Source organism: Athene noctua, chromosome 13 (genome assembly GCF_965140245.1).
Source record: "Athene noctua chromosome 13, bAthNoc1.hap1.1, whole genome shotgun sequence".
Lineage (NCBI taxonomy): Eukaryota > Metazoa > Chordata > Aves > Strigiformes > Strigidae > Athene > Athene noctua.
This window is the reverse complement of record NC_134049.1, coordinates 6,592,534-6,616,090: the sequence shown is the minus strand read 5'-3', so window position 1 is coordinate 6,616,090 and position 23,557 is coordinate 6,592,534. Positions and strand designations below refer to the sequence as shown.

The 23,557-nt window shown below is 42.3% G+C and overlaps 2 protein-coding genes across 5 annotated transcripts in view; both read left to right on the top strand.

The window, feature by feature from the left end:
* LOC141965641 (cell surface hyaluronidase CEMIP2-like) overlaps positions 1-1,655 on the top strand; it is a 55,019-nt gene extending 53,364 nt beyond the window's left edge. Inside the window, exon 23 of the mRNA XM_074917489.1 lies at positions 1,347-1,655. Within this exon, the coding sequence (XP_074773590.1) occupies positions 1,347-1,567 (221 nt within the window). The 3' untranslated portion in view covers positions 1,568-1,655. The remainder of the gene's footprint in view (positions 1-1,346) is intronic.
* Positions 1-23,557, top strand: part of CEMIP (cell migration inducing hyaluronidase 1) — a 113,897-nt gene that overhangs the window by 49,010 nt on the left and 41,330 nt on the right. Inside the window, exons 1-11 of one of the 4 annotated variants that reach the window (XM_074916661.1) lie at positions 3,697-3,724; positions 8,988-9,095; positions 11,974-12,126; positions 12,806-12,944; positions 13,732-13,968; positions 14,346-14,525; positions 18,500-18,570; positions 19,320-19,415; positions 20,045-20,166; positions 22,350-22,491; positions 23,315-23,506. In XM_074916661.1, the coding sequence (XP_074772762.1) occupies positions 9,020-9,095; positions 11,974-12,126; positions 12,806-12,944; positions 13,732-13,968; positions 14,346-14,525; positions 18,500-18,570; positions 19,320-19,415; positions 20,045-20,166; positions 22,350-22,491; positions 23,315-23,506 (1,408 nt within the window). In that variant the 5' untranslated portion in view covers positions 3,697-3,724; positions 8,988-9,019. Of the gene's footprint in view, positions 1-3,696; positions 3,725-8,450; positions 9,096-11,973; positions 12,127-12,805; positions 12,945-13,731; positions 13,969-14,345; positions 14,526-18,499; positions 18,571-19,319; positions 19,416-20,044; positions 20,167-22,349; positions 22,492-23,314; positions 23,507-23,557 lie in introns of those variants that run through there. The other 3 variants (XM_074916662.1, XM_074916659.1, XM_074916660.1) reach the window with 3 other exon arrangements.

Below are 23,557 nucleotides of genomic sequence, written 5' to 3'. Positions count from 1 at the left end.
CCATTCCAGGGGAGGACGGGATAGTCTTTACAACGGAGACAGTGATTTCACTTTGGTGCTTCTTTGATTCCCAAGAAGCTGGTTTTTCTTTCCTCCTTTCAAAAGTAAAAATTTGAGTATTTTGTTTTTGTTTTTACCCTGCAACTTCATTTCTTCATTCTTTCGTCAAAGCCCTGAATACTTTTGAAAGGAATTTTTTGATTAAAAAGCAATCTTTTTTGTTTGTTTTGTCAAACTTCGTTCCTTGACCCACCTGTGCCGCTCTCTTGGGCGCAGCACTTCCAGGTTGTTTTGGGAGCTCCATTCAGCCTCCAGCCTCGGCTGCTCCTAGGGCACAAAAAGCAGCAAGCAGGGCCACCACCATCCTGGGGACATGCTGGCTGGTGGCCATCTCCTTGCCCTGCCGCTTCGTTGGGACGCTGGTGTCTGGCGGTGGGACTAAGCTGCTGCTGACCGATCATGTGCCGCCCCTGTTTTGCTTTTCCTAAGGGCAAGGGTGTTCACCCACATGTCTGCCCTGATTTCCAGTCTGGGTAATTATGTTCTGCTTCATGAGCTTTCTCCCGCTGATGCAGGTATGCACACTGTTTGACTTCACAACTTCAAAAGTGATCGCACGCAGGACTGGTCCGTGCTGGAGGGGCTGTATTTCAGGGCAGGCTGGAGCATTTCTGCCAAATGCATATTGCTTCTGCCAAGGATAATGCAGAAAAGCCCCAATCCTCTTGACCCCAGCAAGATCAGGATTTAGGGTCTTGTTGCCTGGTTTTGCAAAACCTTATTTAAATTAGAAGTGTTTACAGAAATAGTCTCGATCCAACTAGCTGCAAATAGCCTTGGGAGACTTTGCAATGAAAAGCATAATATAAACACAAGACATTATTATTAAAAGGGAAGAATACATAATGCCTTTGTACTCTGTGACAGCAGAGGACCAGAGCAGAGTCGACATGGGGGATAGTTTAGGCATAACAGGAAGAAACTGATGTAAACTCATAAAATGAGGATTCGAAGCGCCTAACCATTTTCATGTAGCCAAATATGAAAAAGTATCAGTCTTATTTAAAAATAAAGAGTAAAACAATATTCCTGCTAACTGACATCTGGGAATCTATCTTAGCTTATTGGAACACTTGCAGGCCTGTGATACAGTGAGGTTATGGCTTCAGCGAGGCTCATTTCCTCTTTCATCACCCTTTTTCTCTCTTAAATATTCTGTTATTTTAATCCAAAGAAAAAAAGAAGGGATAAGAAGTTTCTGTGGTGTGTGGAGGGTGTCCGTGCTGTGCTGCTAATAAGTGAACTGACCCATCCAGAGGGTCACTCTCTTTGTGTCTGTTTTTCAGGGAGTTTTGCTATGCTTGGCTATAAAGGACAAGCCAAACCCTCCTGGATTAAAGTCCTTAATCGTGCTGGTTATCAGAAAGCTGCTTCTCTACAGCATTACGTTCCCTTGAAGCTGAAAGAATATCAATGTCCAGCTAATGACGATGCGTCACTAAAATTCGCTTTTTCTCAGAACCACTCAGAGCACATCTCTGTAGAGGCCGTGGCACCACAGGATTAGCATCACTGGGGCAACACCAGCCAGGCAAAGCCTGCTGCTGTCACCAAAACCTGCTCTTGTTTTTACAGGCTTGTACCAAACTGATGGTGTTCACTTGTATATTTTATAACTAATAAATATATTGTCATCTTACCCACTGTGGTAGAGCTTTATTTTTCAAACAGTGCCTCACAGGGCAGAATAGGAAAAGCTTGTGGGCTGCCCTTCCCCAGGAGAAGTGTTTCAACATATCTACAATTTGGTATCTAGAGGTAAGTTTTAAAGGCAAGAATCTGCTCTCTGGTATTACAGGGACTGGAAGTGAAGTTTGGTGTGGAGATTTTAGCAGCATCCAGGGAAGCAGATGGAATTCAGCAGAGGTAGGGAATTCAGTCCTTCAGTCCTGTTTTCCCTCCATTAATGTCTGTCCATCTGCTGTGGCATCTTAGGTGGACTCAGTAATATCTGCTCGTAAGCATGCAGTGATCTACAATAATATCTTCTAATCAAACTGAATATGTAGGGTGCAACAAAGGAGTTATAAATGTGTTTCTATCTGTACCTAATGACTGGTGAAATGATGTTTGTCCAACTGATATGAACATTTAATTGAAGACCTAAAGGAATAAAACTTCAGGATAAAGTATGTGCTGCACAGGGTAGAGTCTTGTGTTCCTTTCAGACAATGGTCGTATTGATTTTCTGCTCCCATTGAGGACTGAAATACTGCCAGTATTAGTGGCTAATTCTCTTTTTTGTTTATGCTGCTGCTTTTTGAAGTAAAGGCAAAAAAAGAGCTTTGTATGCAAACTGAGAAACAACTCATGACCTCACTGACTACAGTTTAAGTACAAAGTTACCCTGAAATGATGACTGACTCTTTTTGGTTTGAACATGATGTTACCTGGTGACAGCAGTGAAGGGACGGGTGATTTCAGACCATCCATGTCTTTGTCACACGGGTTACTCAAACAGGTAGGTGAAGGCTTTGTTACTAATGTCCCGACGTTTCTTTGGAATTCTCAGAAATGGCCAAAAACAAGTTGCTACAGGAAAAGGTTAGTGTTTTGTTGGCCAGACTTTTGCTCCCTGGTGAGTTAGTCGCTCTGGCATCTGCGCGCTGACCAGCTGATACCGTGCCTCTGAGCGGGGCTGGACTCCTTGGCTGGGACACGTGCCTCCGTCAGACACATATTGCCTGGTTGTCCTTGGATGTGGGGTGAGAGGGCACCTGAAAGGTTTACAAGCAGAGAAGGAGACTGTGGCTCCATCCCCACACCCAGTGGGAGAGGTGTGAGTTGGCTTTGGCCAGGGAAGGGGTCCTGGCTTCCTAGAAAGTGTGAAGAAATCACTGATGCCGCTTAGTAAAGGTAAGATAAAGAGTGATGCACAGGACACCGTGGACATGTGCTGGCCCCTGCGGGGAGTGATGGAGACTGATGTCCTCGGTGGAGATGAGAAGTGGTACAAAAGCCTGAGTGACTGGGCTGACCCTCTAAGAAGCTCCCTGAAGTTCTTTTGAACTCCTGTTAGTACCTAATTGTTATGATTTCTGAGGCCGTGCAGAGGAAGAAACGAAAGATGTTTTTGGCTTGTGAGCGTAAACCCAACATTGGAACAAGTACTTACAGAGCAAGCTTTTAGCTTGGACATTTATTTGATAATCTGTGACAGGTCCAGACCCTGGATCATAATAAAACTTTGCAGAGCTCTAACCCCAGGCTCAGACTAAATAATTGGCAAAGGAAGAGCCTGGTGAAGGAAGGAGAGGAATGTGCCTAAACCTCTGAAAAATGTCTATTCCTCCTCCCCCCCTAGAAGGAGAGCAAATGGCAAATGTCCTGGAGAGGAAGGCGTGGAGCTGTGGCGAGCCAGATGCAAACAGTAAAGTACCACAAAAGCAAAAAGAAAAATATTTACATCCTGATGCAGTTATTTGGTTAGTTAAAAGCTGCAGTTTGAAGAGGATTCAGGATGCTGTGATCCTTTTCAGCCACTGCACATGCTTTTTTTTTTTTTTTACCTTGGGAGAGGAAAAAAAAAAAAGGCTTCAAAACCAGGGGCACTCTGCAGAGGGTACAGTTCCTCCACGGATCCTTGGGACATTCAAGATGGTGATTTCAAAGGCTCCCGCTAACCTGGCATGCACCCGCTGTCAGTGTGTGTGAAGCTGCCGGGGTAAGTGTCGCACGGGCGTTGTGTTTGTGGTAAGCTGTCGTATTCCTGCCGGGGGTTTCCTGAGCAGGAGGATCTCCACCCGCGTGCTGGAGTCCACACTGACTCTGCGTGTCCTCGTGGACCTGCAGCTAATCCAGGCATGGTCAGTAGATCTGATGCATTCAGGACACACAGCTGTCCTGGTTATCCCCAGGGCATTTCTGCAGGGGGAACACACAGTAGCTCTGGCACTCCCTGAAAACATTGGCTTGGCTATAGGCTGAGTTACCCTCAGTAGGCACAGCAAAGTCAGTGCGCCTTGAACCTCAGCAAATGGGTCTCAGCTTCCCACCACTGATGCTTGGAAAAAATCATGCGATGGATGAGGGTTTAATTCAGTGAAATGCTGAGCACTTCGAAAGCATGTGAAACTGGGAGTCGGTCAGCCTCGGATGGGTGGAGTGGTGTGAATTGCAAATGATTTTGTTTTAGCTGAGCCAGAAATGGCTTCCTTTCCTTTTCAAGGTCTGTCAGCCTCTGGGAAAAAAAAAAAAAAAAAAGAAGTGAATTCTGAAAAAAGACATATCTTTAAAATAACTCTTTTTTCCCCCTTTTATTTCTGTTTCAAAAATAGTTTGCCAATATTACAATAAATTCGCAAACACCTTATTTTCCTTTAATTTATTCATTGTTAAAATTTCCTCTAACTCCTGCTCCTCATTTAGAATTTGTTTTTATGAACATCAGGAATCAAGGAACTTGCAGTGATGTTTATATATGGAATACGTGAGCAGAACCTCCTTCCTTGTATGGAAAGTTATCAGATAAATTTATAAGAAACCAAGGCTCATTGGGAAAAAAGTCAGAGTGCTGCTTTTGACTCCAGTGTGGATTTCATTGAGAAGTAAAGTCTGTTCCTGAGTTTAATCCTCCTCTACTTGCTAGTAAAATAGAGCAGCTAATGACTGAATGACAAGCACAAGATCAAGATGAAGGGCAGAGGCAGCTACGCTGCTGTCATGCTCTGGGACTGGGAAAGTGTTTTCATTAGTGACCCTTAGAAATGCATTTGTTTATTTGTAAGGCTGTCTGAAGGCTTCAGCTGTGCTGTGGCTGGGTGTGCGATGTCTCCCCCTGCACAGGAATGTCACTGTAGCAAGGAATGGCATGTGCTTGGGTCAGAAAGACTTATCTGCTCCTCAAATCCATCTTCCCAGCTGGGGCTAAAATGCAAAATTCCCTCAGTGGGGTGAGGGCAGTCACTGCCATGCAATGTCAGCAAGAAGATAGCAGAGGGCTAATTAAACAGTTCCTCCCTCTCTCAGGAATCAGCTTCCAAATCGATGTTGGCTTCTTTGCTTATGAATGAGGAAACATGCAGCAAGGCTTCAGACCTGGCCATGAAACAACTCACACCTCAGCATCAGCTGTGGCAGTGGGAGGGTCCAGGTTTGTGTCCCTTGAGCACGAGGCCCTGTCACTGACCCATCGGGGTCTTCTGGAGCATCTCACCTTGCAGAGATGGTCCCTGGGGAGCACAGATTTTACTTGCAGGTCATCTTAAGTACCGGTGTAAATTAGTGTCTGCTGAGAGGTCGCTCTCCATCAGGCTAAAAGGCGCCTTTTCCATGTGAGCTTTTCTCTGGGGCTGACTCCAGATCCCTGCCTTGCCCCACAGGTCTGTGGTCTCTCTGGCTGGGCTGTAGCAGCAGTAGTAGCCATCAGGTTTCTCCTCCTGTTTGACACCTTTTTCAGGGGAGATTGGGTAGCTGCTGATTGTCTCCCATCCTTGCCGTGTTTGTAATGGGTGGTTAATGCCCCCATTATGCCCTGCTTGACATATCATGAAGGAGCCTCTGAAGTTAGATCCTCCAAAGTGTGTCAAGCCAGTCTTAAAAATCACTTTGTCCCAATATCAGAAGGAACATTTTAAAAATTTTGGTGCCAGTCTTAGGTGGTTGGCCCAGTCATGCAAGGTGGCAAGTCGAGGTCGGAGCCTGGTGTGTGTTTCTGAGCAGCTGGCTGTGCCTCCCAGGAGAGCTCTGCTCTGCCGCTGGGATTTGGGGTGCCTGTGTGACCCCACCACGATGCCTGTGACCGTCCAGCTTCCTCAGGGCATTTCTTTGCTATTTGCTTTCAGGATTGTCTGCTTTGTCTTGCCTCCAGCATTAAAACCACAGGGAGGGCAGTGGATAGGGATTCCTGTCTATGTAGTGCACTTTCTAGTACAGTATTGCTGCTGACACCTGCGGTAGCAGCCAGCTGAGGACTAATGGTTTCCTGCATCTACTTTTAGCATTATCTGCTGCTATTGTTCACTTTTTTGGAAAGATCCAGCAGCTGGGAATCATTTCAGAAAGTCTGCCTTGCCAGATCCAGGGTTATGAGTCCCACTTGCCATTGCCAGGCAGCTTTTAATGGCTGGATGAAAAAGATTTTCTAACCCAGGAGAGGAGTCACAGATGGTATTTGAGAAATGCTGGAGATGATAGACTTAGGAGGGCACTTGTATGGTCTTTAGGCTCTCAAAGGGCCTGATTCTGCTGGGAGATTCGTTGACATTGCTGGTTACATCAGAGCTGAAGTCAGCCACGTGGCGCCTGTTCAAGTGCAGTGCAGTGTATTGCTGTATCCCCACGCGGCTCTGAGCGCTGAGCTAACGAAACGGCTGGCTGGCAGGAGAGAACTGCTCCCGTGTCCTCTCCAGCAGGAGACATTAATGAAAAGAGTCGCTATCTCTTCCTCCTATTTAACAGTCAAATCAAACATGTGGCTGTTTGTGTCTAATATTTGGGAAAGATGCTTAACTGAGAGCCTCTGAAGGAAAATTCCTGAGATTATCGTCCGAGCAGCATTTTTCCAGCAGTGTGTTAGTCAGAGCTGAATCAGAGGAGTCGGATCCTCTTGGCCCTCTTGACTCTCAGCCTTTCCAACCCGAGTGCCAGTTAATACTAACACAGCAATGAACTCGGGCTCGCTGCAAGCAGAATCTAACGCCCTACCTCAGTCACAAAATAAGCAGGGTATTCTTTGGCCCATCAGACACTACAAAAACATTGGAGCCTGGCACACAGCTGGTGACTCCAGAGAGGCCACGACTTTCCAGTGTGATTGCTCGTTGTGATCTTTGCTGTTGAAGATGGCTGTAATCAGGGAAGCAGTCCCCAGTGAGCAACTGGGGATGTAATACCAGAAGCCATTTTGCACAGCCTGATGGTGAGTACTGTACAGTTCTTGGCTCTAAAGAAAGCAAAGACTGTGGAATTTCTTAAACTAATTTCCTACCAGTTTGTTACAGGTTACTGTAAGAAACAAGATCATGAACTGGATGGAGCAGAGATGCTCCTCTGAGTTTTTAATAGGTCAGAACAAAGACATTTCTTCGCTACTCAAGAAGCAACAGGAGAGTAAATGCATGCCATCCCTGTCAAAAAATCAGTCCCTTCTTTTTATTTCTGTGAACTCTTATATCATCTGAATGTATTTTATGACCAATACCTTACCAGTTAGAATCTGGCTTTGTGCAACACTAACGTTCAGCTGTGTCCGTGCTATAAGAAACAGTTTATCTGCAATGACCATCCTGTGGTATTACCACTTGTTTAGTTCTTCCACTATCACTAAAGCAGAATCTAGCGATTAGGTTTGCAGATTAGGCTGTGTGATAACCACTAATATATCTTGACATTTTAATGGTGACTGCTGTACTTGGGGCATACCTCTAATAATGTTCCTTTAAAAGAGCCCTGGCTTATCAAACATTGATGGTTAATGTTGTTAAAATGTCAGACACAGGCAGCCTGGTTCTGGCACAAATTCCATGGCGACGGTATTGCTCTCTGATAATGTGTATCATTCAAAGTTATAGCGTTACGAAGTGCATTCCTCTTTTCTACTGTTCTGTAACAGCATTTCAGCACCTGATAGACTGTACCAAGCCCTGAGTCTATGCTCTTTCCAGAGCTCACAGCTGTCAAATACACTCTACCAAAACAAGCAAACATTTTCCTGCTGGAATATTTCTTGGCAAATCTGGTTCTAATGCTATTTTTAATACAATCATTGGATTACATGTAGTTTGAACGTATACTTGTACTTCAAGCTATCACCTTTATGAAAAGTAGAGACAGGTGTTTTGCATACATACACTCTAAAATTTGCTCCAGACTAAATCCTGGCTTCTTGGGTATCTTTTTCTCATGGTTTTTTTTTTGTTTGGTTTATATTAACGAGTGACATGAAAAAATAACATGTGCTTTTTGCCATAAAGAAATTGGGGCACCCTGGAGGTTTTTTTCAGTTGCTTTTTTTTTGTGTCTAAGCTGTGTGATGCATACATTTATCCTATTTCATCACTGTGATGTGACATGACAGCTACAAATAAATTTCTTCAATATTCCTCAGATACTGGCTTACATGATAAAACCTAATGGCTCCAAGGGCTACATGTGAATTTTAAACAGTGCCTTATGAATAAAGAAGTGGGTTCCTTGATCAGTGTGAATACACTTGTCAATAAATTGTCATGAGCATGGAGCAGAGCTGCAAAATCAATCACTGGAGACTGGAGAGAATCACATTAATTCTAACTTTGACTTTCACGACACTGCTTGTTTGTTTTTGCTGGGGGTTGGCTACTAAAGAAATGAAAACATAAGGTAGACTGGTTTCAAAAGCAGCTTTTGGTTTTGCAAGAAAATTCTGGACTGCCGTATTAAATAGACAATGTTTTCCTGGATCTGAAATCTAAGAAACTGCATGCTTCAGACTGGAAGTGTGAGTGTACGGTTTATCTTGGGGGTGCACAGAACACCATTGCTAAAAATGTGTGGGTAGTACGGGGGAGAGAGGTGCCACTGAATGCTTACTTCGTGAAAATTTGTCACTCGGCAAACGCCTTCCCTGTTGTGTTTCATTACTTTTTTGCACATGTGAATATGCAGCCCTAGAGAGTCTTGACACTGGCTGTGTTTATACTGCATTCCTAAGGCATTTTGGCTACATCTGGAGGTTGCTTTCTGAGTGTCTATTTGGATTTCCAAGTGGGTTTATCCTAAACCAAACAAAGGGTAAGGAGCTGCCCATGGTTTCTTGCTCTGTTCAGTCTGGTCCTGAAGCGGTGTGAAAGTGTTCTCAGTCATAGAGCTAAATGGGAATGGAAGGTGCCTGGCATAAATCTGTATATAAGTTTTTTCTGTGCTGTGAATCGTTTTTGCGTGAGCTAGGGGAAAATAAAAAAAAAAAAAAAAAAAAGTTACATTTGTTTAATATTCGTTCTTCACAGGTATCCATCCAGAGAATTGAAAATCCTGAAGAATGGCTCTACATACCTCCACATTTCTGGCTGAAAATTTTATTTTTCTTCTGTTTGTAATCTCTTCTGTGAGTACAGGTAAGTTTTCCTGCCATGGGGAAAAAAAAAGCATGGTTTGTAACACTATTTTTAATAAAGACATTGCTGGTTTAGATTGATCAGCTTTTCACTCTGCGTCATATAAGAGTCAAGGACAGAGTGAGCAGACTCAGGAGAAAAGCAGGTTTCTGATGTGCCAATACTCCTGATCGAGGGCAGCTGGAGTGGCAAAGACTGAAATTTCTGAGCAGGTGAAAGTACCCTCGAGGAATCCCTCAGACTCTACCACGCATTCTTAAAACAAGCCCAAATCCAAGGAACTGCCACAAAGAAATAACAAAGGAAACCTCAGGTCCTAATAGCTGTGGCTGTGGGAGGTGAAGTTGAACATTTTGCTGCATTGCCTGAGCCCAAACAGCAAAATCTCTGGGGTGGGACATATCTGCCCCTTTGGTTTTGTCTCTGCCAAGTAGCCCTTTTCCTAAGCAGTCAGGGAAAGGGGAAAAGGCAACCTGGATATACATATTCTAAATACAGCTAATTTGGGGCTTTGTATCTGTTTAAAACAAAGATACCATGTGCCTTGCCCCCAACGCTGCAGCTGCATGAAGCAACCTTTCATTGCTGTGCTCAGGCCCTTTTGGTCAAGAAACAAAACATTCATTTAATTCCTTGTGCTGGGTAGAAGTTGCGCTCTTATTTAAAAAATTACAATGAGAGCAATTATCATGGCATCAAGGAACCTGGATGAGCTGGCAGAAGGTGCTCAGGCTTCTGGTGTCCTTGGGCAGCGGATGCGGGTGACGTGCACGGCTCCTGCTCTCTGGGATGAATTGGTTAATGGAATTGGGAATTTGAGTCCTTGTTTGAGATTGTGTTGGCTTTTGCTGATTGTCATCCCAAACATCAGTATAAATTCCTCTTGATTTCCCCTTAGACTTCACTGTCTACCTCTCTATTTCTAAATAATGAGGGCAGAAGTCATCTTTTGAGACTGCATGAAGCTCTTTTGGACATTAGCATAGCCAAGTAAATGGAAAAATGAACAAGCTCTTATCGTGTCCCCTTAATCTAGTTAATAAATTATACCTCTACGTTTGAATCAATTCTTTTGGTTTTATTTAGCTTCTCATCATGAGCAAATTTTCCTATTATCCTTATTCCTGTGGGAATAACAGCTCATTTTTAAAAATTTATTGCCGGTGTGTATTACAGTTATATTTGAACATCTATTTCCAATGCAAGTCCAATTTCCTGCCTGAAATATTTATCTTTTTCAACTCTTAGTAATTCTGTGTGTCTTCTGGTAGGAATCCAGAAACTCCTTCTTATTTTCCTCAATTACTGTAAATTGGAAAAAGTGCTTCTGATGTTACAGATACACTTCCAGCTGGCACAAGTGGTATCAGATCAGGTCCTGGATGTTTATCAGTATTTTATTTGCTACCTGGTAGATTATTAGCCCTCTCTGATTTGGTCACTTCACTTATATGGAAAAAGTTTGCAGAGAGCCAGGCATATGTTGCCCACATGAGATGTCCGTTGCTTACCTTGAATAGCTGATATTTAATGGGTCTCTGGAGACGTTAAGGCAGTGACTGGTCCAATTCTATTGTTTCCTTAAGACATGAAACTGGTGGAGGAAGAGAAAAATGAATGCAGATGGACAGGTTTTGTTTCTGTTGCTGTGGAATTACAGATGTCCTTCAAGTTTCACAGTGTCAGTGCACAACAGCTCTCTGTCAACTACACCAGCACGAGGACGTGTTTCCTTGCATGGATTCACCTTGTTGTCCTTGCCATTAACTGAATGCATTAGTATCTGTGGGGCAAAACCCACCCAACTCTGCTAAGTGCCAGAGACATAACCCTGCTCAAGTCAAGGTGTTTATCCCATGTCTGTTACCACTGACTTGTGGATCCTGTGGTTTTCCTGTAGTTTTTGTTTTAAAGGATAAAAGTTGGAGAGCTGGCGAGAACTCCCAACCCTTTCTGATGGCAAAGGGCTCATTGTTCAACTTCCACTGACCTCAGCTTCCTAGGATTAGAAAGGTTTCTACCCTCAGAAAATATGCCTCACACATGGGACTCTCACACTCACAGTTTGGTTGATTAGGGTAAGATGTGAGGCTCACATATCGAGTGAGATTGTATCAGGGAAATTTTTATCTTAAGTAAATACTGACAACGTGAGACTCTTGGATTTGGTATGAGATCCGTTCAGGCTAACACGTCATGGCAGTCCATAATCAAATTTGTGTGTGGAGACTGGTGATGTGTCAACTCAAAGCAAATGAATCCTTATTGCTTCTGCCTGGAAAATCTCAGAGTCCCTCTCTTGTGAGGTTCCTGTTGCTCTCTGTTACTGGTTGGACTGGTAATTCCTTGGTGCTCGGTGCTCTCGTGTTAGTTTGAGCATTTTTTCCATCTCCAGTGAGAACACAGCATGCAAACATATTTTAGCATCTTTACATTAAACAAAGCTTTTCAAACCTCACAGGTATTTAGGGGGCACTTTTAAAGGTAGTAGTTGTTTTATCCTTTTGTCAACATCTTCCCTGGTCTTGTGAAAGGCTTTGTGTCCGGATGGTTTGGACGGAGCTGAATGTCACTGCAGGAAGGGCTCAGTTACAGCCTCTTCTCAGTAGTTTTCTGGAAACTGCATCCCTCGCAAGGCTCCTTTACATTGGGTAGTGGGTTTTTCCATGCTTCCAGAAAATGGAAAACCATACAGCTTAAGCTGTCGTTTGGATTTTTTTGGTCATGACCCACATGTACTCTACTGCACTGAGATATTTCTGTGTTCCAGGGAGTCAGCAAAGGGGGTTACCAAGAATGATAATGTGAAGATGTCCTGATACAGAGCTTTCTGTCTTGCACCAAACAGTAATCATCTTCACTCTCCATCTCTACCCAGCAGAAGCAGCTGTCGCGTGTCCTGATAAGGATCCTGAGTTAGAAGACTGGAACCCAGGTCACAATGAAGAAAACCGCATTGAAATCCATAATGGCAGGAAGCTCCTTCTCTCTTCTTCTGCGACTGTCCACTCTATCCACATCACTGACAGAGGTAAAAAGTGCTAGTGGCAAGACTGGGTGAAGTGTGCTTTCCACTATGGCTCTTTAAATCGCTCTGTCTCATGCTGGGAGAGCTTCCTGCTTCTTGCTGAGAAGTTGGTGTCTACTGGACAAACAGAGCTGCGATTCAGCACAAGTGTGGGTGGTAGCTGAGATGCTATCGGCTCTTTAGCCGTTATATTCAATCTATTTGCTGTCCTGTCTGGAGAATTTACGAAAGTAGCTCAGTATACTCATTAGTTCAACTTCTTTGATTTGCTTCAAAAACATTTCTTTTACTAAATCATGGTCCCGATAACATCATATTGCAATAGTTGTGTTCTCGGGGTCTCAGGACCGGGCAGATACGTATGTGCCTCTTTGTCTCTAAGGACAGAGTCATAGTGTTGCTGGTGGCTGCTAGCATGAATAGCTATTATTCATTTTAACTCTGAATTTCTGTCTCAGTTTTGAATGAGTCCTCTTCCGTGCAAATCTTAATTGAATTCTTCAAGAATTGGACTGAAGAAAAACCATGTAATGTCTTTAGGAATTGTATTGAGAGCTGTTTTGGGGAGGACGGGCAGAATTTTTCCAAAAAATTACATGAGAACCCTTGCACTGGATTTAGCACAATGGTATCACAACATCTGATGTGTGTTAAAGCGAATGTCATAACCTTTTCTACTTAGGAAAGCTGGTCATTAAAGATGATGTGCAGCCTATCATTTTGCGTACTAGACATATACTCATTGAAAATGACGGAGAGCTGCATATTGGCAGTGAGATGTGCCCTTACCAAAGCAATGTGGTTATCATCTTATATGGACGGTATGTATGCACGATAAATTATTATCTTAGAACTGTCTGAGATCTCACACAACAGGGAACAAAAATGTTCCTTAGAATTACATTTTCTCAGATGTACTTATCATCATTGCTCTTTGGAAAGTTCAGTAGCTTTTTAAACAGCTTAAGTGGCCTTTAAAAAACTGATGCAGTTTTGGTTCTGGTTTTCAAATCCTACTGGGAGATGAACACTGGGGTATTTGGTCATGCCAGAAAATCAGCATGTACCTTGCCACCACTCAAGCTGATTTTCCAGAATAGCCTTAAAACCTGAGGAGTTCTTTTATTCTGAAAATTCTCCTCCCCAAACATCCTTTCTTTCTGCATGAAAGTGGTGAGCCAAAGGATAATACATTTAAGTCTTCCAGCTCACTACAGGATCTCTTAGAATTTCAAGGATGACAAATTCATATTTAACAATGACTAGACCTCCTAGCTCCTGGTTAGGGTCCTAACTTCCTCCAGAATTCAAAAACACAAATGGGTCATTCAGTCTGGGCTTCAAACCTCCTCTGGCTTGGGTATAATGAATATAATAACGTGTAATCTGCATTCCAGATTGCTGCTGGTCTTCCGTAGTTGCTAGTATTATTTCAAATAATTTATTTTCTCTACAATGTGGGCAGTTGCTGATTCTTAGAGTAGTTCAAAGAAATGTATTGCAAATCTTGACACTTCTCTCCTTGGGCTGTAGCAGAACAAGGAGAGGGGCTCCTTGACTGTCAGATACAAACCCCAAACTGGTTCCTTTTCTCCCTTCCTGCTGCAGAGCGGATGACAGCAGCCAGCCAAATCCCTACTTTGGGCAGAAGTATCTTGGAGTAAGTAAAGGTGGCATTCTTGAGATCCACGGAAAGAAAAAGCTGTCCTGGACTTTCTTAAACAAGACTCTTCATCCTGGGGGCATGGAAGAAGGTGGATATTACTTTGAAAGGAGCTGGGGCCATCGGGGTGTCATTGTCCATGTTATTGACCCAAAGACGGGGGCAGTTGTCCATTCAGATCGGTGAGTGACTTTTTAACGGTCTAGATGTGATGATCTTTGAGTAGGGGTTGGGGACAGCCTCTCAGCAAGCTCAGAAACACTCATTTTAGCATCTTGTTCGAATGGGTGCTATTACATGTGTATACGGTTCTTTCTAGATCAGTAATCTCCAAAACCAGAGTGAGTAGTGTTACTACCTTGCTATTCTGTCAACTAGAGTTTAATCAGTTCAGCTTAACAGAAACCCCTAGCATACCCTGTTAGACAAGTGCTTTTGCAACTGGATAATATCACTACTGAAAACAATACAAAAGAGTTATTTCTTTATAGCACTTTTCAGTACATAAAGCTGCGATGCTCACTGAAGTAAATGTTTTCGGGTGTTTTTATCCCTTTAGGTTTGATACCTACAGAGCAAAAGAGGAAAGCATACGTCTTGCCCAGTATTTGGGCAAAGTTGCAAATGGCATGATCCTGTCGGTTGCAGTGAATGATGAAGGATCTAGAAACTTGGACGACTCGGCCAGGAAAGCAATGACCAAACTGGGCAGCAAGCATTTCCTCCACCTTGGGTTTAGGTATGTGCCAGTCCTGCCAGTTCTTCCAGCACAGAGGCTTTATTATGCTCCTGAGATGTCCAAATAATTCCGCTCTCTCAAAGGCACAAAGTTCTTTCACATGGAAAAAAAAAAAAAAAAAAAAAAAAGGGAAACTTCTCAGTGTGAAGTTTTAGCAGTTAATTAGATACTTTAAGATGCACTCAGTGTCTATATTGGGTATTTTTATTAGCAAATTGAGGCATAGCATATGATTTGCATTAAAAAAGATGTTTTTCCAAGATATTGTTCCCACAAGTTACTTATTCTAACTTATTTTCAAGCCATCCCCCAAAGATTTAAGAGCTTATCTACACACACACAGTGAATTGGATGGGCTGACCATTAAGGAGGGTGGAATAATAGCCGTGTAGCCATAGCTAAATACATATAGACATACATACAGCATATTCTTCAGCTTGACAAATACATATTCAGGGACTTGTGCAGCAGAGAAATTTAACAAGCATGAATTTATGCTGTGGACTGTAAACACTTCTGTGTCCAATACAGTGTCTGTGTTGGCACACACACTGTTGAGAATATTTGCTATTTACCCAACTGTAGCTATTATATTTTTTGTGTTTATCTGAATTTACGTTGGCTTTTTTTTTTTTTTTTTTTTTTAAGAGGCACTAAGAGGGTCACTGCAGAACACAAACAAAAAATAAAGTCTGCCTTGCAGGGAGAAGTGACTCAATACAGCGGTCTGTGGGAACAGACGTGTCAGCTGGGCACATGGAAGTGGAGTAAGATTTGGGGTGGCTGATGAAAAGGTTGTGTCAACTATTACAGGGACTCCTGTGCACCAGATAATGCATTTCAAAGAATCAGCCAAAGCTGCAGAAATAGCCTCCAAACCCAGGCTACCTCCATCAGTGCAGTGCTTGCTCTCAAATAACCCAGACCCCATATTAAAGCCCAGTAACATACTGGGTTTCTTTTCAAAGACTGAAATTAGGGAAACAGAGAAAGATTTCTGGACATTATACTTTTTTTTTTTTTTTCCCAGTTGTGCAACAGGAAGAAATTGATGGGTTTTGCATATGTTTATAAAAGTAAATTGCACTTGATGTTTTTAGGCTGCTGTGGTGCTTTAATGCTAGTTTCTCACTTCTTTGCTATAAATGCTTATAATGGAAATACCATAGAAATTCATCCTTGGAAGTGTGACTTTTCACATGACTATTGGTTGCAGTCAGAATGCTAATCCTTGCCATGCTGTTATCTGAAATACCACAATATTTCCTTATGTAAATAATAGGGATATTGTGGGTGCAATAATGTGGTAGTAGTTGGTCAATACTGTCTCCCACCAGCATACTGGTATGTGGAAAAAATACCTGCATCTTGGTGCATTATTTAAAACCCTATTTTTAGGTGTCTTCTCAGCATTTAAGTTCATCAACTTTAAAAAAAAAAAAGTCTGGATGGCAGCTGGGACCAGATTTACAAAGGCAGTTAGATGGCAGAGTGGAACACAGACAGCTTTGTCAGATGTATCCAAGCTTTTCTCCTTATATAAATTGAACTTCCACTTCAATTTAGTGTAACAAGATTTGGACATAATGGTTTATGTTTCCAACACATCTGTAACTATGAATAAGTATGTATATACCTGACAGGTGTTTTTTGGAATTTTTTGGAAGATCTTAAAAAAAAAAAAAAAAAAAGTTCAGGAAAATTACACACGCACATGTAGATACCTGGGGTTTGCTGGTTGGTCCGGCTGAATCCTGGTTGTCAGATCCCAGCTCCTGGTGACAGCTGGGGCTGACTATGGGCATCGCTGAGACAATAACAGTGTAGGCACCAGGCAGTAATTTGGTTTAGAAAATTTCTGTTTTCACATTTTGTGAGGTGCCACTTGAGTCAGGGTATTCAGCCACAGACTGGGTTGTTTTCTGAATGGGGTGATGGCGGGGGTTACATGGACAAATTCCTGTCCTATCTCCAGTTGCTCCTTATTCAACCAGATTGTAAAGCTGTGCGACTCCCCCTTGCTGTAGCAGAGCTGATGAGCAGTGCTGATTTATCAAAAAATGTTTCTGTGCTCCTGGCATCTCTTTCAGTTGCCTATTTGCAGAGTCCAGAACATTAGGAATGAAAGGAAAATCTTGCATTCTTCTGTTGTTCTTTTGAAAAATGAGTTTACGCCTTAAGTGTGAGGGGTTTTTTTCTTCTACTAATAAATTAAAAGAAAGCCTTTCTGCACTTGAGGACACAGTTGTTCTCTTTGGAATCCCACCCAGATATCACTGGTTTGGCTCTGGATTTACTGGTCCCTTCATTTCAAATAGCCCACACAGATTTCACGTGTCTTTATGTGTCAGGGTTGAATGACTAAAACTATTTTAAGTGATAAAATAACTGTGAGAAACAAGTATTTTAACATATGAAATGGGGCCAAACCTTGATTTGCAGAACTAGGCAGCTTCTTATTCTTCAGGTTATTTCTGAGATTATTTTGGGGCCATCATCTTTTTTGTCATTTGGTTCAAATTTGGTGACCAAAAATACCTAATAATAATAATAATAATAAAAATCATCTGTCTTGTCTGCTGAGTGATAAAGTGTTCTTCCTGCCCCCATCCCCCTTCTCTCCCTGGATGGAGATCACAGCCCGGCAGTGCCTTCGGCAGTTGGCGCACAGGCAAGTTTTCCAGCAGGAGCATCTGGCTGGCTGGCTGGCTCCTGAGGCTGTTGTGCTGGCAGCTTCTGCTGAGCCTGTCCTGTGCTGGGGCTGGGGACACGCCGCTGGGAAAGCCTCCCCTTGAGGAGCTGTGTCCAGTGCGTGTGTGGGGCCTGGGCACGGCGTGGGGTGCACCACTGCTCCCCACGAACCTGCTCCTGCTGCCCCCAAAGCCCAGAGCTGCAAATCCCAGTAAAGCCCAGCTCACGCCAGCAGTGATTTTGCGTGTTTTAGTGGCTATCTGTCAATGTCTGTATGTATTTTCTTTTGAAGTCCCAGAGTGGTTTATATCTTCACTTATACCAGCAGATGGTAAATGTAAGGTGACCTGCAAGACTCAAGGGTGAATCTTGATGGAATTGAAATCACTGGGTATCTATACCTATAGAGACACGATTTAATCTGTGGGACAGTTTGCTAAATTCAGGGTAGGGGTGACAGTCTCCCTACCACCCTAAAGGCATATTTTTAATTCTGTTAGTCATTAAGAGCAGATATGCCTGAACTACTTCTATTTAGAAGATAAAACTCCCTCCTGACCCCTACTAATAGGATTCACCTCCAAGACTGGGAGGCACTTTAGTCTCTGTCTCCATGGCTTACTCATCCATGTGGTCATTCTCCAGTGTTGCTGATAGCTATTGAACTTACTCAACCAATAACCATCAGGCAGTAATGAACTTACTTCTGACATGGGATCAGATTTGAACAGAGAATTCAGACTCCTAAACCTTTATCCCTGTACAATGTTCAAAATAAGGAAACTAGATCTAGGTGGTTTTTATTGTCCTTTGCCAGCCAGTCTGTCTATTAGAAGTTCTCATAGGTCATTCCAAAGACAATTGTGGTATACAAGGTTTCAGCATGAGCTAAATTTATTTAAGCAGAAGTGGTTTCTTTTCATATTCTTTAGTGTACATGCGCACACACACACACAAAAAAGATTCTCAGGGTCTCTGAGGAGTTGCCAGTGTCCATTGTGTCTGTCATACACAAGCCTCTTTTAACACTCATTTAAAAGTGAAACACCCTTGTTATAGGAGTGTACTAAGTCAGGATTTGTCTTCAAACTTCCTTCTCTTTTGATATATTTCCTGAAGAAACATAGGGTGTTAAGATATTTTTAATTTTAACTAAGCTGCCCGTCACACTAATCAGACTGTTTTCAGTGCAGGGCCCCTGAGAAATGAAAGAACATTGGGCTACAAAAAATAAGCATCTCATACTTGACATAACTTGTTCATTTGTCATTTTCATTTTCCAGGCATCCATGGAGTTTTATTACTGTTAAAGGAAATCCCTCCTCTTCTGTTGAAGACCATATTGAATATCAAGGTAATTCACACACAAAACGCTGGCAAGACGTTATCTCTGGCAGTTACTGGAGTTATGGCTGAGATTAATTTGGTCATTGGTGTTTTCACTTGACACTGCATTACATCAAAGCCATGAGCAATTGATGGCTAGACGGATTTAATTGAATGCTCTCTGTATAAATTGCTTCTTCCCATTAATGCAGCTGAAGCAGCTAAGTGGGGTATAACCTAGGTTATCCAAACCCTGAGCTAAAAGATGAGATCCCGCGCCAGTGTAAATCCATGCAACAATTTTGAGCTCGGACATCGCCTCTCTTAGATACAAAGCTGTGGAACAAACCCAGTTCACACCAGCTGAAATTTTAATCAGTGTGTCCTGGATTGGTAGCCTCAGATACTCCTGCAGAACCGTTTTCTTGCAAAGTGAAGACTTTTGAGTCTGTGTCTTGTCATGACATTTTCAAGAGCAGCTAACAACATGGCTTGCAATGACATCAAGTGAAAAGAGCAATATATTACAAATCATTGGGGTTTTTTATCCTCGCTTGATTTTTGAAGATTTTTCCTCCTGATTGTCCAAGCAGTTATAAAAGTGTCTGAAGCGTCATTCCAAACCAGTAATTTATTTTTTTTTTTTATGAAACTGTGCAGGGCTAATTCTGGATAACGTAGCCAAAATATGCAAACACACAGATGGACCATTACCTTTTCAGTTCTGACTTTTTATCAGTTTCATTCAGTGATTTAACTGATGTTTGTTTTTTACAGGTCACAAAGGGTCAGCTGTGGCTAAAGTATTCAAACTATTCAAAGCTGAGAATGGAGAACATTTTAACATCTCTTCCACTAGTGAGTGGGTTCAAGGTAAGAGGTCTGTCTGACATTTAACTCCGTGGTAGACAGTTGACAAATAGGGTGAATCATCCTTTTTATTGCAATACTTTTCCATTTGAGAAGAGTGGACTTGCTAGCTGCTATTTACGTCACCACTAACCCAAGTAAAGAACACGCACAGATTCTTTCCCCAATTGTCTCCAGGACTCTCCGAATAACTGGGATCCTTTTTCCTTTACTGCACTGGGTATGAAATTCCATCTGTTATGATCTAAGAGATCATACACAACCTCTTACTCCTTTTGACTGCATAGTCATCATGTCCATGTTTCAGACAACATACAGTAACTGCTTGTAACTTGATCTGAAGATCAGAAAAGGCAGCTTAAGGAGGACACAGATCCAAAATCCATACCTATTAATAATGCTCATACTGCATACTCCAATTATGTAGCTTTTAATAACTCAGCTCTCCCTTGGCTGGTTACACTTCACAGCATCATTAAAAGCGGCTGACAGACTGGCAGGAAGAGGCAGGAATCAGATCATCAGTGAAGAAACTTGTGAATGATATCTGAGATCATATTATGCTTCATGCATTTTTGCTGCATTCATTAAGCTTGACTTTCAAATGCCTTCTTGTTTGCGCTTGTCTCCAGATGTAGAATGGACCGAGTGGTTTGAGAAGCCTGATAAAGCAAGATCTAAGGACATGGAGAAACTTTCTGACTTCAAAGCTGCTCATCCTGATAAAATCTGTAGGCAACCCATTGACATCCAGGTAGGCTAGATCACCACTTGCTTTAGAGGGGCAAGTCCTCTTTGGACTGGTACTGAACTCAAAATAATCATCTTTGTCAGTAATTTTTGCTTCTAAATAAAGGACACCAATTATTTTACTGCTCTAATACATAACCAGCAAGATTCAGTATTCAGGCCTGTATCATTCTGAGACAAAAGTTTATAGAATTGAGCTCCTCTCAGTAAATTCTGGCTTCTGGCATGGAAAGGAGTACAGATGGGGTCATGGACAGCACAGATGCTATGATGAAATATGCGGTTCCCTACTGGAAGATTAAAAGGAAAAAACACATGAAAATTTCAGGTTTTAAATGATCCTGGAATGGACTCTACCTAAAAAATTAATCACGAAATGTAATGAGATGGTAAAGCTACCAGCTGTAGCATGTTGTCAGAAATATCGGTGAGCTTGCAGCCATTTCTTGGAGTCAATTGTTTTTTCTCTGTGGAAAGAAATTTGTATTCTGTTTGGGGCAAATATCACGATTATGCCATCAGGCCAGCATGCTGAGGAGAAATCATAGACCTTTTCTGAGACTGCAAAAGCCTCCTTAAGGACAAAAAAAAAAAAAAAAAAGGAAGGCAAAACACAAGGTTTTTTTGCATATGTTCACCATATACTTTATATGTCTACCTGGAAAACCAACTATAGCAGAAGCATTGCCTAGCAAAACACAATAAAATGCTTCATATCTGTGGGAGGCTGAACCTCAGGTTCCTGCATACTCTGAACCAGTGGAGTTGTCCTTATTACAAGAATGCGACTACTGAAGTAAACAGGAATGCTGACAGTATGAGAGAAAGTTTCCAGGGCTAGATGTTATAAAGAATCTCCTCTTGAACAGAAAGGAAAAATCTGGCCTATAATTTTCTGCCAGGTTTTAGCAAATCCACATTAATTTCTGCTTCCTTATACACAGATCAGAAGTGACAACTTAGTTCAAAACAGGGGTCAGATGTTTGTTATGATACAGCCCCTTCTAGCATGTGTATTAAAAAAGAAACAAGAAATATTATTCTGTTCAAGAAACAAATCTTTTTTTTTTTTTTTCTGTTAAATGAGTTACTTTTTTTTTTTTTTTTTTTCCCATGTATATTAAAAGCGGGACAACACTTTTCAGTTTATCCTGCAGATCTGAGGGCAAATCCTCAGGTAGTGTAATCTGGTGTTGCTCATTCCTTTCATAAAGTTACACTGATTTATAGCAGCTGGCCTGCTCCAGCTATACTACATACAGAAAAATTGAAGATATGATGATAATAACAGAAGCACAGCATAGCCAGAGGCACATTCCTTCAGCTGACAGTGCTAATCCTATACATGGCAAGAAGGTGTATGCATTAATAAAGAAGGTCTGCATGAGTGAGAGAATCAGTCTCAGACTCTTCGTTGAAAGATGCCTCATCTCCTGGTACCTTGTTAAAGTGCACATGATATTTGGATTGCCCAGTGCAATGCATCACGTTTTTGTGAAACGGTCCAGAGAACTGCAAGCTATAGAGCCGGACCGTGAAATTTAACATGACCCTGAGGGGTGACATTGCTTCAGCAGGAACACAGGAGAGGCTACAACAGCTTCTTGGCATGATACAGCCTGTTTTCTTAAGGCAGCTCTACAGGCTGGTACTTGTATGTGAGAAACGTCCACCTCTTCTTGTTCCTTGCGGAGCAGTGGGTATTGTAGCAGCTTTGTTTTTTTCTTAGAGAGACCGATCCGTGCAGTGAAGAAATAAGACCTCTACCTATTTCTTCTGCAAGGTTCAGACATAGCCTAGCCACAAGCAATGAAATGAGTGCAGTTAAGAGGCTTGAAACCATGAGTTCACTTGTGTGCAAGCATCTGTGTGCAGTGTTTTCATCTGCCCCCAAACCAATGGCAAGAGAAAATCTAGGGCATCGAGGCAGATGTTAGTGAAGCTCAGAATACTTCTCTCAAAAAAGCACACAGTCTTAATATAGATACGGGAGAAAGGCACGCACCTAGCAATAATCTATGCAGCTTGCAGATAAAATAGCTGTGTTTGAGCACCAGCTGGAGGGCCGACTGGATAGCACACATAACAGTCACAGGGTTTTGTTATACAGCTGTTGTGCGTCACCCAAAACAAAGCAAAAGCCTCTTCTGTTGGCATCAATGTTTTATATTTCTATTCTCATTACAGGCAATGACGCTCGATGGAGCTAATTTAACAACTGAGGTTTTCTACAAGAGTGGCCACGATTACAGGTTTCTGTGCCATGGCAAGGACCAGACGGGCGAGGGTTGCCAGAACTACAGAGTACGGTTCCTGTGTGGCAGATCTGGTATGTGCCCCATGTTTGAAAGGCAGACCAGGGAAAAGCAGAAATACTGTCTTCCAATGACTGGCTCTTGCTTGGTGTAAGAACAACTTGAGTAGTATCCCAAGCTAAAACTTTGACTGGGTTATTGACATGAACACAGATAAAATGGCTGAAGATTTATCTGAGGAAAAATTCCTGAGCACTCACAGAGGCACAAGGGTGGTGTCTCAAAAACCCAGCAAGGCTGTGGCAAATACTTGGCAAGTCCCTTCCTGTAAATATCTTGTCTTTTGCTAAAGCATTTTGGGATGAGGTAGGATTAGTCAATCAGAGTGCGTGAAGACAACAGGTTTTGAAAGTAATCCTTTATTTTGTAGTTATTAATTCCAACACTGCTGTCCCTAACCAGGTCATTAGACAGGTCATTAGGATTCTTCAATGCTCAGCTGGCGGGAAAAGAAGGGTGGAAGACCGTTGTTTTGCTGGAAAAAACAGTCATTAAGTTAAAGACGACTTGGCTGCTGTAAATAACAGTGCCCAGCACCCACAAGTGCTGCTGCTAAGTGGGTGTGGTGAAAATGAGCCACTAAGAGCTACATTTAAATTTAGTCCTGGGTTTAGTGGAAAATCCACCTGCCTGCAACTAAAGGAAAACACTTTATATTTGTTAACTTTCCAAGCCAAAGCCAGTAAAAGGCATGTTTGGAAGAATTAACTATTTTTTGTTGCATGAGAAAATCATAATTTTTGGTGGCATTCCAGGAAAAAAAAGAAAAAAAAAAAAAAGAAGCAAGCATTTTCTGATAAGATTAAAATTCTCCACCCTTCCATTTTGGCTTTTCAGTGAAACCAAAGCTTACGGTAACCATTGACACTAACGTGAACAGCACAGTCCTGAATCTGGTGGATGATGTGAGCTCATGGAAACCCGGAGACAGGCTGGTGGTTGCAAGCACTGACTACTCCATGTACCAGGCGGAGGAGTTCCAAGTACTGCCATGCAGAGCCTGCAGACCCACCCAGGTCAAGGTGGCAGGTAAGGTGCTTCATCTTGTCATGCTGGTGTTGCAGTTCACCAATTCTGTCA